The sequence below is a fragment of the Protobothrops mucrosquamatus genome, unplaced genomic scaffold (genome assembly GCF_001527695.2).
Source record: "Protobothrops mucrosquamatus isolate PMUCROS unplaced genomic scaffold, P.Mucros_1.0 scaffold1, whole genome shotgun sequence".
Lineage (NCBI taxonomy): Eukaryota > Metazoa > Chordata > Lepidosauria > Squamata > Viperidae > Protobothrops > Protobothrops mucrosquamatus.
Genome location: NW_015386388.1, coordinates 3,656,859 through 3,673,632, shown reverse-complemented (window position 1 = coordinate 3,673,632; position 16,774 = coordinate 3,656,859). Strand labels below are relative to the sequence as shown.

Below are 16,774 nucleotides of genomic sequence, written 5' to 3'. Positions count from 1 at the left end.
GGATTTTGCTTCTCCAGGAAGGGTGGCTCCCACCCCCATAGAGGTGGCACAGCATACAAAAGAGGTGGGAGAGATACTGTGTTCCTTGCACTGAACTTTGGGCAAAATGTGAGCATGCCATGATAGGGAAGAATGACACCTGAGGTGGCAGAGTATCAAAGTATGAACTATTGTGGGAGGGATTCACACCCTGAGATCTTCGCATCACTTTAAGGATAAGTTATGACCTAGGCAGCAGCCTATGTACCCTCCTACCCCAGCTGACATAAGATGGGGGACACTGCCCTCTATAGGTAAGTGGGCACATGGGAGTAAAGTCAGAAGCCTCCTTTCTCCATTAGCAGCTTTCTTGTGTAGAGTGTCTTGCATATATAAATCTTTAGTACAAAGAGGGAAAAAGGAAATTCTACTTTTCTGCATTCAAACTCCATATGGAAAAGCTATTTCAGCTCCCCTTACAAGGTGGTGTTACGTATGTGCTGGTGATGGAGAGAAGAGTTTTAAATGAGGACTACAATCCAGGTCCTAAAAACACATTTACAGGTAGTCCTTGACTTATGATCATTTGAAGTTATGATGGTGTTGAAAAAAGTGAGTCATGACAGTCCTTGATCTTATAATCACTGCAGCATTTCTGCGTTCATGTAATCACAATTTTGGTTCTAGGCAACTAGCATGTATTTGTGATAGTTGCAGCATCCTGGGATCATGTAACCACCATGTGACCTTCCCAGCTAATTTGCGATAAGCAAAGTCAATGGGGGAAGTCAGATTTGCTTAACAGTTGAATAATTCAGGTAATGACAGCAGCAAAAAGGTCATGAAATCAAGTGTGACTCGCTTAATGACTGCATCACTTAGTGACACGCTTCAGTCCCAATTGTGGTCTTAAGTCGGGGACTACTGTGCCATTTTAGCTTAAGGGGGGTGCAAAATGCATTCATTCCACCACCAGCTGATGAAGTGGTGTTGCCCAGGCTGAAAAGGTTTACTTTGGCTATAATGTTTTAAGTAATCAAGTAATCCCTGTGAAAAAGGGGCTCTTGCCTTTTCCTTGTAAGATATAACCAAATGAAGTTGGCTGTTTTACAACATGCTATTACTTGATCATACTCCAAAGGTATGAATTGAAACTATAAAGAAACTTTGAATTAATCTAGTATTGTAAATTCTAGCTGAAGCGATAATCTGTGCTAGTTCATTCACAAACTATTGCTATCTAACCATGATATCTAACAAGCCACTATTATAGAAATGTCAACCGGATCATCATCATCCAAAGACTCATGGTCTCAAAAGATGAAAAATCATTTTCTTAATTTTAAATACCTCAGGCTGGCTTTCTATCTTAAAAAAAGAAACCAAAAGCTTAGTTTCTCAAATTATTAAAGGGAATACATAATTTAGCCAAATCACTTCAGCCTGCTAGGCAAGAACAATGAAGGGTTCATAGCTCTACACTGGGTGCTAAGCTGAAATCACAGAAATGTTTCTAATTGGACAGACCATCTCTCATACCTTTCAGAGTGTCATAGGGACAATTAAACACATCAACTAAAGTAGTATAATAATTAGCCAAGTCGAATAAACTAAAATAGCTGACATTTCTGCCTCTCCCTACACCTGCCTTCCATTTGAGACTTTGGCAGGAGGCTTTGCATGTATGTAGAGCAAACGTGTGCAAAGTGCAGATGGGGTTTAACACTTTGTATACATAGGATATCTGCACACAGTTGAAAGAACTATACTTATCAAATACATATGCTCTAGATGAAGTCAAGCAGGAAGTTCTGCACAAGCTCAGTGAAATGAATGAGTAGTCCCACTCATTTCAGGTAGTGTTTAGAAGCTGTTCCTTTTCAGTTCAACTACATGTATTATATATACACATAAATATGTTCAGGCTCCTTCATCCAAGGTCATATCATTTGTGACTATTTTCTCAGGACTATAAAGCCAATCTTACATCTTGAAGTTCAGTATGTGTGGGAAATTAATAAAGGAGAGTACCAAAATACTATTTTATAGAGGCTGCACTATTTGGTATAAGGCAATGAGGAATTATTATCCTGCCCCCTCCTTCCTGATAATCAGGGGCATCTTTACATGCTTTGTAGATTTCAAACATAAGATGTTCCAGTTACACCTTTTCAAGGCAGAACTAGTTTACAAGTTGGGTTATATATAAAATATTTACAGAATTACAAATGCTGAACAGACTGTTCACTTGATTGTTGTGTGAAAGTGTGTCCTTGCTGGCAACTTATACAGTATTATTAAGGCTTCTGGAAAGATGAGTATAGAAAACTAACATCAAGATGGGGTAGCACTGAGCCTCGAATGGTACTTCAGCTGCCCTGATGAGATGGGGGAATCTGAGACATTGGTGAAGTGAGGGCAAATTACAAACATGTTTGAGACAGAAACAAACAAGAATGAAGAAAATGGGGTAAGGTTACAGCAAGAAGGAAAATGTCTGCAAACATACAGAAACACATATATCTACATATAAGATATACCTCAACTCTGCCACAAATGCTTGGCAGAAATGTTTGAACCCAGAGAATAGGCAAGGCTCAGTACTTCTAGCTTTTAGATATATTCAGCCAGGCACAGCAAGAATTCTTAGTATGGGAGAGAACAAACCTGCCTATAAACAAGGAATACAAAACTGGCATGATAGAAGCAGAAAGACACTGTTGTGTGTATGAGATAGGGACCTTCTTTTCATAGAGAAGCAAATTTGTATTAGATATGTTTGTTACTTCTTAAGAATATTAAAATACATACAAAGTCTATTAACTCAAAACCACAAGATTGGACACCCATACATCTGAGGTAATTTACACTGCAGATTCACAAATCCCTCATTTACAGTATTACAAGTAAAACCTGCACATTTAGACACGAGCCAATGCTGATAGGGTGTTTGGGACACATCTGGGGTCACCATAAACCAGAGTGTATCTTTCTCATATATCAGGAAGATGTTTATGTAGGAACACCACCAATGATCAGAATAACAAACCCATTGAGATAACGAATATATGTGACCCTCAGCAGGGTCTCCTGGCAGCACTACAGTGCCTAAACTGTTTCATGGCTTGTGCCTTTGCTCAATCTACAAAAAGTGCAGAACAACCTGCCTTTGGATGGCACTCAATTTTTCTTATGCTGCGCAAATTAAAGAAAAAAGAAAAAATCCGTTAGGGCCCTGGGCTGCCAAAGATGATGATGCACCTTAAAGTACATATAGTACAGGGGGCAAGGCAAACTCAGCTCAACCCCCTCCCCTCCCAAAAGGAGGTAGGGTATTAATTCTAAATGAAAATGGGATTTGGAATAAGGTAATGACAGGAGGATTGTTTGAGATCTGTTTTTGAGCTTCTGGGTTAAGGGGTAAATTGCAAATTAGTTACACCTATGCAAACCTTTTCAGCCTGGCAAGAAGGGTTATAAGTGGCAAGAGAGCCAAGGTTTCTGCAGCCCTTCACAGGCAGCAGAAGTACGTATATAGGTAATCCTTGTTTAGCAATTGCCTCAGTTATGACAGTGATGAAAAAATTACGCAACTAATCTTTGCATTTACGACCTTTGCAGGTCTGTAAAGCAAAGGAAACTGGCATAAGATCGTAAGCACAATCAGTTTCACTTAGTAACTACTTCATTTAACAACCAAATTGCCAAGGGTAAATGAGGATTACCTGTAGCTCATTTTTCTGTTACCAAAATAAATGGCATTAGCCTCCAGAGGTTTTTTTTTTTTAAAAAAAAAGTATATGGCAGGATTTTGGGTAAGAACATGAAAGGCTGGCTGCTGAGGGAGAGTAGTAAGTCAAGAACTAGCACTAGAGAATAATGTTTGTTTTTCAGTGTGAGACTGTCCAGCTGGAACACCTTGATCTGTGGGGAGAGAAAGGAGGGAAGGAAAAGAGAATAAAGAGGCTGACCTTAGGCAAGAACGCCAAATGCACTGGAACAGTTTTTGGCAGACAGGTTGGGGAAGAAGATCTTAAAAATCATTATTCTAGGTCAAAATCAGCTTTTCATTTTTTTATGTATTGCTTATTCTAACCGAAAATAAGAAGAAATATGAGACCCTCCAAACACTGTAAATAGTTTTGCAGAATGGTTGGCTTCAGGAGCCCTGTCTTTCTGCACCTCTGTTTTGAAGCAAACAGCCCCTCACTTGGATGCCATGTGAATTTAGACAACTGGAATACACTGGTATGAAATTAAGACTGAAGATAACTTTTTCAGTTAAAAGGTGATCTGAAAAAGGATTTACTCGGGTTCTTCTCCACAATACATTGGCTTCAACTCAATTAATGGAATTTATGGAAGCTGAACTTTAGAATTAACCCAGATGTTTGAGCCAATTAATAATTTTATTCTGATTTTTTTTTGGAGAACATTTAGCAAAGTGGCTAGGATTTGATTGCTGAAGAAAGCAACAACTTTTTTTAAAAAATCCTCAGAAAAAGACAACCATCATGTTTATTTGTGCAAGATTTCTTGGCCTAAATAAGTGGGCAGAGCACTCTGGAATACTCCAGAAATTTTCAAAATGCCATGTAAGAAGCACAATGGCCACAAATACACAGCTTCAAAAGGAAAATGCAGAAATATTTTGTATGCTGGCCATTTTGTAATAGGTGCCAGCTTGGGACAAGCATTCCATCTTAAGTGAGCAAAAAGAAGTAATCTTTTAAGAAAAGGATTTCAAATGGCTGGTTTTTTTTCAGCCTGCCCTTATGCTGGTTTTTAATTTTTTTTATCTGATCAGTCCAACTCTCTTTGATATTTACATTCATTTCTAACCTAATTGTATTGACATTGTTTCAAACTCCTTTCAGCTGAATTGACTGTGTTTAATGCATGTGTGCACATCTAAAGACCTCAAATCTCCCTCAAGCCACTCTCAATTCTTTCAGATGCTACATTCATCACTGACCCAAGGAGAGTTTCACACATTCGATGGTCCTAAGAACTACTGAATGTGTCATTTGATTCAGTAAAAACATTGTTTATGTGACCATGTTCAACTAAATTGCAGCTCATTCATATCAGAAAATCATCAGTATGGAAGGCATATGCTAATAAACATGCTTGAGGCTTAGAAATTACATACCTTGCAAAGCATCTCAATTTCTGAAATGGATACAAATGGGCTGGGAATACTAACCACTTTGTGTAGTGCAGATACATTAGTGAAAGCTGTACCTCTCCCTGAATGAAATATGAATAAGGATAGAAAATTAGTTAGTCAGTAAGCACCCTTTGATACATTTCTATAATATCTGGGATGCATTAAAATCTTTTCAGTTTGGAATGAATAAATAGATAAAAAAGAGTATAAAAAGATAAAGAATAGCTTGAGTTGAGTTCAACTCCTGATTACATGGATAATTCTGAATGTCTTTTCCCTTGTCAAAGTTTATTCAATATTTCAGTTAGAGAATACACATCTCAGAGATCTGATTTCAAGCCAAATCCCTGAAATGCATAGAAACTTAAGGAGCTTTTTTTTCCTTTCTTTACAGCAGTTGTATGCCAGCCCAATCAGGGACTATGGGTAGGTGTGGCGCTGAAATACTATTGCAATAGTAACAGATGGATTTTTAAAATACAGTTGGAAAATAGTTAAGTAGAAAAAGGCTCCTGACTGAAAACGTGGTACAGCCTATTGCTGTTTTAACAAGACTGTTTAACAAGACTACATAAAGTCAAAGGACAATGCAGGAGTTACAAGTGAGTGGGAGTCACAAACCGATACCTAATGCTCTGTTTTATTTATTCAGTGAGTTTCAGCTCACTGAAGTTTGTTGTAACTCTTTTCTGGCCAGAAAAATGATTCCTACTACTCACATCTGCAAAAATTCCTGAAGTATTTCCACTGGAAGAATCATGGAAGGAAAGGACTGAAAAAAGCTAAGGAACCTTATGGCATTTCAGGGAAGCATCTATATTTAATTCTGAATAAGAATGGGTGATGCGTAGCGGGAAAGCAGCAGATTAAGGCTGAGTTCACACATTATATGTTTTAACCATGGTTTACTGAATAAATTAACTATGTTCATAAAATATGCTAAACCATGAACTATGGTTTAAAAAGATGGCTAAGTTTCGTACTAAACTAAAATTAAGGAAAATCACATTGTATCTTAACATAATGTATGAAGCCAGCCTAAAGATAATGCAGTAGGCTAAGAGTAATGGTTGCACAAAAACAGTCTATCAAGAAAAAGGTGGGGGCTGCTTTGGATGGTTTTGCTAACACTGGGCAATATTTAAAAACTTACTAAATTGTGATGATCTCAGCACAGGAGCGAGCTCTGGGCTCCTGTAGCAAAATGAGGACAGCACAGAAGTACCTACAGATCAGAGCCAATTCCTCCTGTTTCAAATACTGTGCTTCCCTTACCAAATACTCCTTCAAGATAATTGTTTCCATGGTCTAACACAGTGTTTCTTAACCTTGACAATTTTAAGGCATGTGGACTTCAACTCCCAGAATTCCGCAGCCAGCAATGCTGGCTGTGGAATTCTGGGAGTTGAAGTCCACATGCCTTAAAATTGTCAAGGTTGAGAAACACTGGTCTAACATTACTCAATTGTACCACTAAAAATAGACATAGCAGTCGAAATCTCCAACCTGGAACTAAGCAAAGGCTGTTCTTGTGAATAAGTGCTATATAAACCTCCATAGATAAGTGCTATATAAACCTCTGTGGCAGATCACTTGCATGGCACCAGAGAGGTCCCACACTCGGTTCCTAGCATCTCCAATTACCAGAAGCTGTCTTTCAACTCTCTGAATGAGGGAACAAAAAATGAAATTTTCATGAAAAATGCAGCCCTACCTTCTGTTGAGGATTCTGAATTGCAAGAAACTCAAGCAGTCAGATCACTTCACTTCACTGCTCTCCAGCCCCTTTCTGCTCGGCTCTCAGGTCCCACCGCTAGGGGAAGACGGCCTGAAGCTTTGGGGACTGCTTCCCGCCCAAGGAGAGATTACTGAGAAGCAGAGACTAGCCTTGCTTCCATTTAAGGCAGCAACTTATGTCCATAGAATGAGTCTTTGATTCAAGAGTATATTTTCTGTCAAACATTTAAGATATAAGATCAGGGCCTAGAAAAATAATTTGAATGGCCACTTTGAAGAAAATCCAGTGATTTTGGTAGGATTTCCTTCCGGTTAGGAGTTCAGCCTAATTAATTTCTGCCTCTCACGTACACAGAAACAGACACAATACACATGTTCTTTCATACACGCAAGCACACATAACTCATTTTATTGCACAGGGAAAATTAATGTAAGAGGGGAACTATTTAACAAAGACTTGCAAGCCTGTCTCATGGGACTGATACAGATTTTAGAAGTGACGGGTATTATTAGAGAAGGGCAAAACAATAAGGGTTGCAGCAAGAAGGGCCAGTGTTAAGTGGTTTGAGTAAACTAACTATTTCATGTTTTATTTTTCGGAAAAGCTGGATTAAGTATGAAGGAACCTAAGTCTCTAACAAGCTGTGTGCACGTGCAGGTGTAGGTATACAGGAAATAGCATGTTATGACATAAATAGAATGAGAAAACACCAGTCTTTGAAATTGGCCAACTAGACTATAAAGTTTCTCATCTTTGGATGCTTTTCAAATTGTTATTGCATGGATATGAGGCTTTGGAGATAGTTTCAAGCAAGTTTCATCAGCCTCTACACTGGACAAAAAAGTTTTCTCCCTCAAAGAAATCCACAATTAGCTCATACCTTCAAGGCAAAACTTCTGCATCTGCACATTCTCCAGATGCATTATTTCAATGGACCCAGCTTTATTCCTTGGAGAAATAGCTGGTGGAATACAACTGGGCTTGTGTAACCTCTGCGCTTAAACACAAACATTTAACTCCCAAATCAAGAAAAGCTGAAGGCTGCTCTAAGAAAAATGGAATAATTAAGCAAAACTGCAAATGTGGGCTTCTTTTGCATAATATATTCTGTTTCGGCACCAGAGGTGTTATTCCACACCACTGGAAATCCCACTTAAGGTCTGTTCTAAGATTTTATTAGGCTTCATAACCTGTCTTCGCTGCCATACAAGTTAGAAACTTGCTTTAAAAAAAAAACCCACAAGACTGTTAAGATCTGTATTCAACATCACATTTGAGGACTGAGGAACAGGCATTGCCTTGAATATTATTCAATATGACTGCTGGCATTTAGGACCCGAGACTCCCTCCAATTCAACCCAGCAATTACTTCCCCATTTAACCCCATGTCATTTAAAGATGATAAAAATAAAGCAAAAATCAATCAAACAAAAAAGCATTATGTTTTTCCAACCCAAATTTTTGTTTGTGTGATTTTTCTTTTCTTTTTTGTGAACAGACCCGTACAAAGATTTTTCTTCTTAATTAAAAAAAAATTATACATATTTTTATATATATATATATTCTGTATATTAGCTTAAATTGGAGCTGAGTTCTCCATGCGCCGGCCTCTGAACCTTCAGATGGTACATCCAACATGCACCCAACCCATCATGTAACATTTCCCACGGCGTCTTGAATGAGGTAAGAGGTAAAGGGTTTTTTTCCAACGGAAACCATGTGACAAGAGAGAAAGAACAAGGGAAGGGGGGAATAAAAATATACCCCTCTCCGGAATAACATATTACAGTTGCAGAAAAAGAAAAAGGTCTGGCTATTAAGTTGACAAGAAATGGATCTAACACAGATAAAGCAATTTAGAAGAGATAGAGAAGTCTGATCTATTTAACAGTGTTAAGTGCCAAAATACTTGCATTAAGGTGATCACAGTCTGGCTTGCATTAAAGGTGAAACAGACAGGAAGAAAGCGGGAAGCTGGTGGTTGTTATCTTGTTTTTGTTTTTTCTTTAGAAATACCTCCTCCAAGGGCAAATCTTTAGAGTGGGGATTCGTAACTGGATGTTCTATGTCAAATATGGCCCTAGATACCAATTGCTCCACCTTCCCCAAGCGTCAGCCAAGAGGCAAAAATACAGGATTAAAGGCAGGGCTGGTGGCTATTGAAATGAGGCTGTTAGGCCTGGTCGACCACAATTTACTATTCCCCTTCTCCAAATGATGTTCCCACAAAGCTAACTGCTGGCCAGAACTTCAGAGGTTCTATTTTCCAACAACCAGTTACAACCACATAAGTACAACACTAAATAATGAGGGGAAAAAAGCTGAAATCAAATGGAAACAATATCTAATTTGAAAACTTGAGGTGTTTTTCTCTTGCCAGCTTGGCCAATTCAGTTTTACAAATGTGAGTAGCCTGCCTCCAAGTTCCCAACTGGATCAGTTCTGATACAGATCATGCAGCTTGAGACTTGGGGCATTGCTCTGCCCATGACAGTTCAAGTTAGGCAGAATGACCCTCCTTCTGTGCGAGGAAGTGCATTTGAGTATTATTTCATTCATCTAGTGCCCCTCTGAAAGGGAAAATTAGACTTAATCAGGCCAGGATAAAACCTTTCTAACAGGCTTCTGCCTTATTAACAGAAATCTCTGCCTTTTCTTCCCATGTGCACAGACACAACTGGGATTACAAAAGGGCCAGTAACGTACAAGTGCAGGGGACATGGAATGCTGTAGGAGAAAGAGAAGTTATTATGCAGAGCCCACAACCTCTTAATACAGAAAGGCCGTACAATCCTGGGTTGGAAAGGGTGTGCCATGTCCCCTTGAATTTCACTGTCTTTGTGTTTTCTGTATTGCTAAGTGCCGTTCCCCCCACCCACCCCGCCAAAATAAGAAAGAATTGAAACCTAACTTTGATTCTCTTGGAGCACTGAAGAGTTAGGATCTCTCCTCGTTTCTTCCCCAGAGAGAAGGGCATTGAAGGGAGGGTGCAGCAGGGCAGCAAGAATACTAGTGCAGAAAGAAGTGTACCGCCACGAGGCGTGGGAAAGCGTGTGCAAAGAATTAGCAAAGGCCGTTTCAAAGCCCAGTGGGAACATTGCATGCAGCCTTTCAGCTGGGAGGGGGCAGCAGGTGTGGGTGGGAATCTGTCAAATCCACTCACCTTGCTGAATATGGAGGTAGATTGGCTGAAGCTTTGGGGAGGGAAGAGGGCACAACGGCAAGGAGGAAGGCTGACGAATATACCTCTCAACACTGGAACGCAAAGCGGGCACCTCTTAAGAGGCAAGCCCCGCAGTGCCATTCGAAGCAATATAAAATAGATCTTTCTTTTCTTTTCTTTTATTCACTCACCTGTTTCCCCCATTAAGGGAGGAGCTGAGGGGAAGGGTTTTCATCTCACTCAAAGTGCATTTGTCCTTCACACGTGGACCTTCAGCCTCAATTTTAGGTTTATTATTTTTTTGCCAAAACATCTGTGACCTTCCTCCTCCCACCTGCCCCTAATAATTTAATAGGATTTCTCTTTTCCTCTCTCTCGGTTCCATTTCTTTCTTTCTTTTACAAAAAAAAGTGCATTTTTGATTTTAGCCTCCCAGGGAGGATAACTAAATGCTAAGGTTCTTAAAGAAAAAAACAATCAAACACACTCTGACGTTTCCTGGGACCGTTATGTGCAAAAGAATATATATATATATTTATATGTATATATATTTATATATATTGGTAATCAAGTCCGTTTAAACGAGAGAGGTTTGATCAGGGCTCAAGAGGTGCCAATTGCTTCCAGTGTTGGGGGGGGAGGGCAGAAAACTTTTATTTAAAGAAGGAGAGAAAGGCAAAGCATTTTGGAGTGGGGGGGGGAGAGAATAATATATGGATTGTTTTTCTCTTTTTTATGTTAAAGTTTAAGACAGACATTTCACCCTGGAAAGATGACTTTGGACAACAGGGGACATAACAAGGGGGTAGGTGGGAATTGTATTGTCCACTTATTATTATTTTTTAAAGAAACAAAAAATCTGCCTAGACAAAGAATGTGTTGGCTACTGCACATTTCTACCTCATAACCCAGATTTTGTATAGCTTCGACTTTTTTCATGGCCCACCCCCTACCAAGGATGCCCTTGCTTCCCCTAACCAGGGGATTCATTGATGCTGACGTGCAATATTTAGAAAACCAAAACAAAAAAAAATGAAAAGAAAAAAATGAAAACAACAAAACAGAACAAAACAATGAAAATCTGTTGTGTCCGAGGTGATGAGGTGAGGGTCTTGTGACCCAAGTCCAGACATCGCCCCAGCCCCAAATTGCCCCATGTCCCCAATTCGCCCACGCCACCCTGTTTGCCCCCCTCCATCCCTCCTCACGCCCTAAACTTCCTGATCCTCAAAGACCTCGAGGAAGAGTGGGGGGAAGAGCTCTGTGGGGCATTCCACCTTCATGTGCAGGAAGCGGCTGGCGTGGCAAGCCCCAATCATGCGCAGGTCGGTCACCTTCATGAGGAGCTTGGGCCAGAAGTGGGGAATGTTGTGTTTGCGATAATTGATGTAGTGTTCAAATGCCAGCAGATAGGTCTCTTGGCATTTTTCAATCTTATCAACGCAAATTAGCCCACTGCGGTCTGCAAAATAAATGGAAAAGAGGATACATGTCAGGCAGACTAAAGCTGCATGTGTAAATTTGTCTCTCTGCAAACAACCAAGTTGCCCCAATCCCAAGTTACCTTTCTGACTCACTAAATCTACTGAACTCTCATTGCTCAGATTAGAATTAATTCTGCGTCCTCCATATGGGCAAAACACAGAACCTGAAGTTCAGCTCCTTAGTTTTTCTGCTCCCCGCCCCCAAGAAGGACTCCATTGAGAGCATCCACAAATATGCTTGCAGGAAGAGACAAAGACTTTATGAGAGAGGATAAGAACTTTGTCAAGGTCTGTAGGAACTGGCCTGACTGGTTACCTTGGACCCAAAGGATGAAAGTTCTCTATTCCTATTCTAGCGTTTTAGACATACAGAACCTCTATGTGTATGAAGAGGCTCTAGAGATTAAAAGTGGCCCTTGCCCACTGCTTACAGCTATCTTATGATGATCTTCAGAAAAAGAATACAGATGTCCTCACTTAATGACCATTATTGGGACTGCACCTCTGTCACTAAGCAACACTTGATAGAATTGCTTTTTGACAGTCATAATATAACTGAGAATGAATATACTTCACTTAGGCATTTTGACAAATCTGAAGTTGCACATTGCCCATCCTTGATCTCAGGGAAAGGCTGTAGCTAAGATGCTAGCCCACAAGCAGTCAAAAGTTCAGGTTCTTCTTTCTCACAAAGTACAATTTTAATCTGAAGTCTTGCAAAGCTATTGATAATTGACAGGGATAATACTGAGCTACATGCAGCCTTGGTCTGACTCACTTATGTTTGAATAATGCCAATCACATAAGGTGCACACTGAGAGCATAGTCCACCCTCCACACATACCTGAGGACATGAGCAGCACAGCCTGGAGTAGTGCCACTTCAGTGTCATCCAGGCTGAAGGCAGAGAGGGATTTTCCCAGATCAAAGATGGCATCTGATACTACGCCCAAGCCACCGTTCTTCAGCTGCTCCCGCTTGACGGCCATTTCACCACTGAGTGTCAGGGTTTCGCTTTCAGGGTCATAACGCACAGCTGCCCGCAGTGACATAATCTCCATGCAACAGCCCTTCAAAAGGATGATCTGGTCCTCACAAGGCAGCTAAAGACAGAGAGAAGCATGATTATCTTGGCCCCAGGAGTGCTTGGCTTTCTAAGATAGTCTCACTGGAGCAAAAGAAGACCTTACTCTACCTCCCAGAGAAAAAAGGTATTTTTGCTTTCCAGGGCAGAAAATTGGTGCAATAAACAGAGACAAGGAGTGATTATGCTGTCAATAGTGGGGCCCAGAAGTAGCAAGAACATACATTCTCTGGGTCAAATTAGCAGGAAATCAAGAGCCAGAAGTTAGTAGTGGTAGGAAATGTGATGCTTCTTTTGAAAGTCACTTATTTGCAGGAAATGCTCTTCTTTTAGCAGCTGGCTCTGTTCACCAGGAAGCCCACTGAAATTTGCTGCCCTCAGCTAGTTAGAAATGCTCTGATCATCTACAAATAACAAGTTACTGCATGATAATTCTCCTACAATTTTCGGCCTGAGACAATGTTCCTTCCCTCCTGCATTTATGACCAAGTCCTTGCTTTCCAATTTTGGCTTATTTATCCACCCTGAACGTTTTGCAGACCTAACAAAATAATTTGTGATAATTAATTCATCAATCTAAAGCCGTCATGTACGAAATATCAAAGAGGATACTTTACACTGTTAACATTAATGCTGTATAATATAATGTGCTGAGTTTTCACAGCACATTAAAATAGAGTAAAATGATGTTGGTAGTTCAGGATGTTCTGGATTCCTGCCTTTCTTTCAGCATGCTGTATAAACCCATCCACTCAATTTCCCTAAATTAAATAGAATTAGAAGAAGAAAACAGAAAATTATTTTCTGAAAGTAAAATAAATGAGGCCCAACTACTTTCATTACTTAAGGGAAGGATTTGGTATAGATTTACCTGATGTTCTCCGCTTGTACAACCCACAGCCTTACCGTCTCCAGGCTAAACTACTGCAATGCAGTAGTCCTCATTAATCATCCATTTGCTCAGTAGCTGTTCAGATTTATGATGATGTTGAATGAAGGGACTTTCAACTGGTCCTTGAAATTCTGATTAATTCAGACCTCCCACATCATGTGAACAAAATTTGGGCCAACTCAGTCTTACCTGCATTTAGTCTTTGGCAACCTGCATTACCCGCCAGGTAACGCTAGCGGTTCCCTGCTCCCATGCCTGCCATACTATATGCCTCTACCATAGCGGCTGCAGTGTTCTTTTTTTTTGCACTCTCCATTTGTGTGTCAATCAAGGCCTCCATTTCATGCTTTGTTCAGGGCCTTTTTTTTTTTTAAACAAAAGACGCCTGTTACATTAAAGAAAACCTCAGTTGCACCAGTGAGAAAGAATAACTTTTCTAGGTGGAGCTTTCTCTCATACCCTGGGATTCTTCTGCAAAACCACGCCCTGGGGAAGGCACAGTGGAGGCTCTGGACGGGGTGAAGAGAAGTTTCGGCTACACTAAGATGAAAAAAGGCAGTGTGAAAGGGGTTCCGTCTGGTAAATAGTGTGCACAGTGTAGTTGGTGGGGTGGTGGTGGGCAGGGCTGAACAACAGCAGTAGCTGTCAGCAGTGGGTAGATAGGTGGCAAAAAGGGCAGAGATGGAGGGGAGATAGGTAAAAGGGAGGAGTTAAAGAGGAGGCAGGCTCTTACTTAACCATGGCATTGGCCTGGGTCCTCAACTAACAACTGGCAGAATTTAGTTAACAGCAATCAGGATGCTGAGATTGCTGTCACTAAGGAATGCATTCATGAGATGTCATGCTTTAGAACTGCATTGCCTAGTGATGGAAATTCTGGTCCCAATTACTGTAGTTAATGAAGAACTATCTTTAGGCTTTAGCTGAGGATGCCTTTGAAAGCTACTCAGGAACTGCCATAGGTGTAAAATACTATGAACACTTGGTTTGTGGTAGGCAAGCATAGGCTATAGCAGTGATTTTGTGGCACGGCCTTGGCTGCCAGTGAGTTTCCAGGTATTATTCGAAGTGCTGATTTTAAGTTGTAAAGCCATTTATTATGCTTTGGCTTCCCGATGCTTTCAGGAAACTCTGAAATGTCGTTAAGCGGCCAGTCATAAATTGAGGACCACATATTTATATGTCTTCCTAACAATCAGCCAAAATGGTTCTAATTTTGATAAAAGAAGAATGTAAGGAGAAATTCTATGGAAGTTCAAAACTTCACAACCAGATAATCAAATTCCTCCACTCTCTCTTTGCTCATCATCCTTTGCTTACCTCTGAAAACATGGGCAGTTTTTTGGCAAAATCCACCACACGGGTGATGGCAGGGGTGATGATCTTCGTAAACTCACTGAATGCCTCCAAGTCTACTTTGTCCCCATCAGGCATGGAAGCCATTGGTGACTGACCAATATCTTCAGGCTACGAGTGGGAAAAATAAGTAGAAAACTAACTCAGGAGACCCCATACAACTAGAAATTTATCACCTAACACTGGAAATATAACTGTTATCTGTCAATATCTTTTCCTTGTCTCAACTTTCTTATAAGATGATCTCTTTTATGTTACAATATCCTTTCTACAATTAGCATCAAAATATTATCCTATTAAATACTTTAATAAACATTTTAATTATTATTTGAACATATTTTATTTAAAAATCTTTAAAACCATTAGAAGCAATTTAAATGTTTTAGTTTTAAATTGTTTTAAATTTATCCTATTTTTATTTAGTTTTAAGTTAAAGTTTTAGCAAATATTACTCTGCTAACACACTGTGCAAATGTAAGAGTTACATTGCTAAAAATAAAAGTATCAGTCCCTCAAGGCTGGGAAGATCAGAATCCATGGTTCTACTCCAATGCACTAGTTTGAGAATGACACCAGTCTGCCTTTGGCTGTTCTGGATCTGAGTGCTTTTGAAAAAGGGATACAGCCTTGGAGAACCTTCAACTGCTTTCCAATGAAAATGTGAGAAGTTCTCCACACTCCATTTCCCAGTCATTTAGTGTACTTGGGAAGACTGTGCTCAAACCATGTGCTGATCAGGTTCAGAAGTCCCCACCTCTTGGTTTTGAATTTATTTCTTATATGCAAGCAGTTCAAGAATAGGGCCCTGTTTAGTTTCATCACGTGAACTAAACAGTAATGCTTCTTAATCCATTTTTAGACTGAATTTCAGGGCCACTTCCTATGTTCAGTAAGGATTTGTTGCATACTATAAAGGCTGAGGGAACAGACAGAACAATCTTAACCCCTCAGTCAGATAGCCTATTTCCTCTCCCCACCCCCAAGCCTCACTTTCTTTGACCTCCATGTCCTGACCTGCCCTGACATTAATTGGTTATGGCCAGCAGAGGGCACCCCAAGCCAGCAATTCCTCTCTGCTTAGAAATAGGGGAGGAGAGAGGGGTGGCATAGAGGGGTTTCCATTCCATCTGTCCTTGATCAAAGCTGAGAGGTCACAGCTGTGTCCATTTGCTCAAGCAAATTAACCCTTCAAAGGTACCTCTGCACTACTAAATCTGCTAAATCAGTATTTTCTAAAATCAGCAACTTTAAGATGTGTAGATTTCAGCTTTCAGAATTCCCCAGCCAATCCAAGACTTGGGAATTCTGGGAGTGAAGATCATACACTTAAAGTTTGCCAAGGCTGAGAAACACTATGCTAAATTATGGCAGTGTAACTAATCTTAATAAAAATGGTTGAATTCTTGGCATTATCATCAAGTTTATTCTGACTGAGCTTAGTATAATTTTTAACATTAGTTGGAGAGGCAAGAGATCTGTACATTTTCAAAAGTAAAACTGCAAATAATTTTAAATGCATATTGTTGTTTTTTCAAGGGCTGGGCATATGTTTTTATCAACTGTACTGAAATAAAATAATATATTAGCTAGACAATTATATATTAGCTAGACAATTTATGTATGAGCATGAATGAAAAAGAGATTTTAAAAATTACACTCTGTATTTCCAGTCTGAAATTCATTCAAATTCAAATGATTAATAAATGGAATGGCAAATTAAATCATTGGATGAGTTAAGACAGGATAATGTACTCCAGTCCTGGTTCTTATATTGTCAGTTGGTTGAGAGATGGCATATAGACCAAAAATTGGGTTTAACTTTAGAAGATGTGAACTTGATAAAACAGATTAAAGATCAAAGTAGAGCCCATATTAGGAGAATATATAGTGTTTTGATAGAATTTGATT

The 16,774-nt window shown here is 39.7% G+C and overlaps 1 protein-coding gene across 1 annotated transcript in view; it reads right to left on the bottom strand.

The window, feature by feature from the left end:
• Positions 1 to 11,238: 11,238 nt before the first annotated feature.
• THRA (thyroid hormone receptor alpha) overlaps positions 11,239 to 16,774 on the bottom strand; it is a 185,617-nt gene continuing 180,081 nt past the window's right edge. Inside the window, exons 6-8 of the mRNA XM_015832199.1 lie at positions 14,831 to 14,977; positions 12,379 to 12,637; positions 11,239 to 11,512 (exon numbers count right to left, since the gene is read on the bottom strand). Coding sequence (XP_015687685.1) covers positions 11,262 to 11,512; positions 12,379 to 12,637; positions 14,831 to 14,977 — 657 coding nt within the window. The 3' untranslated portion in view covers positions 11,239 to 11,261. The remainder of the gene's footprint in view (positions 11,513 to 12,378; positions 12,638 to 14,830; positions 14,978 to 16,774) is intronic.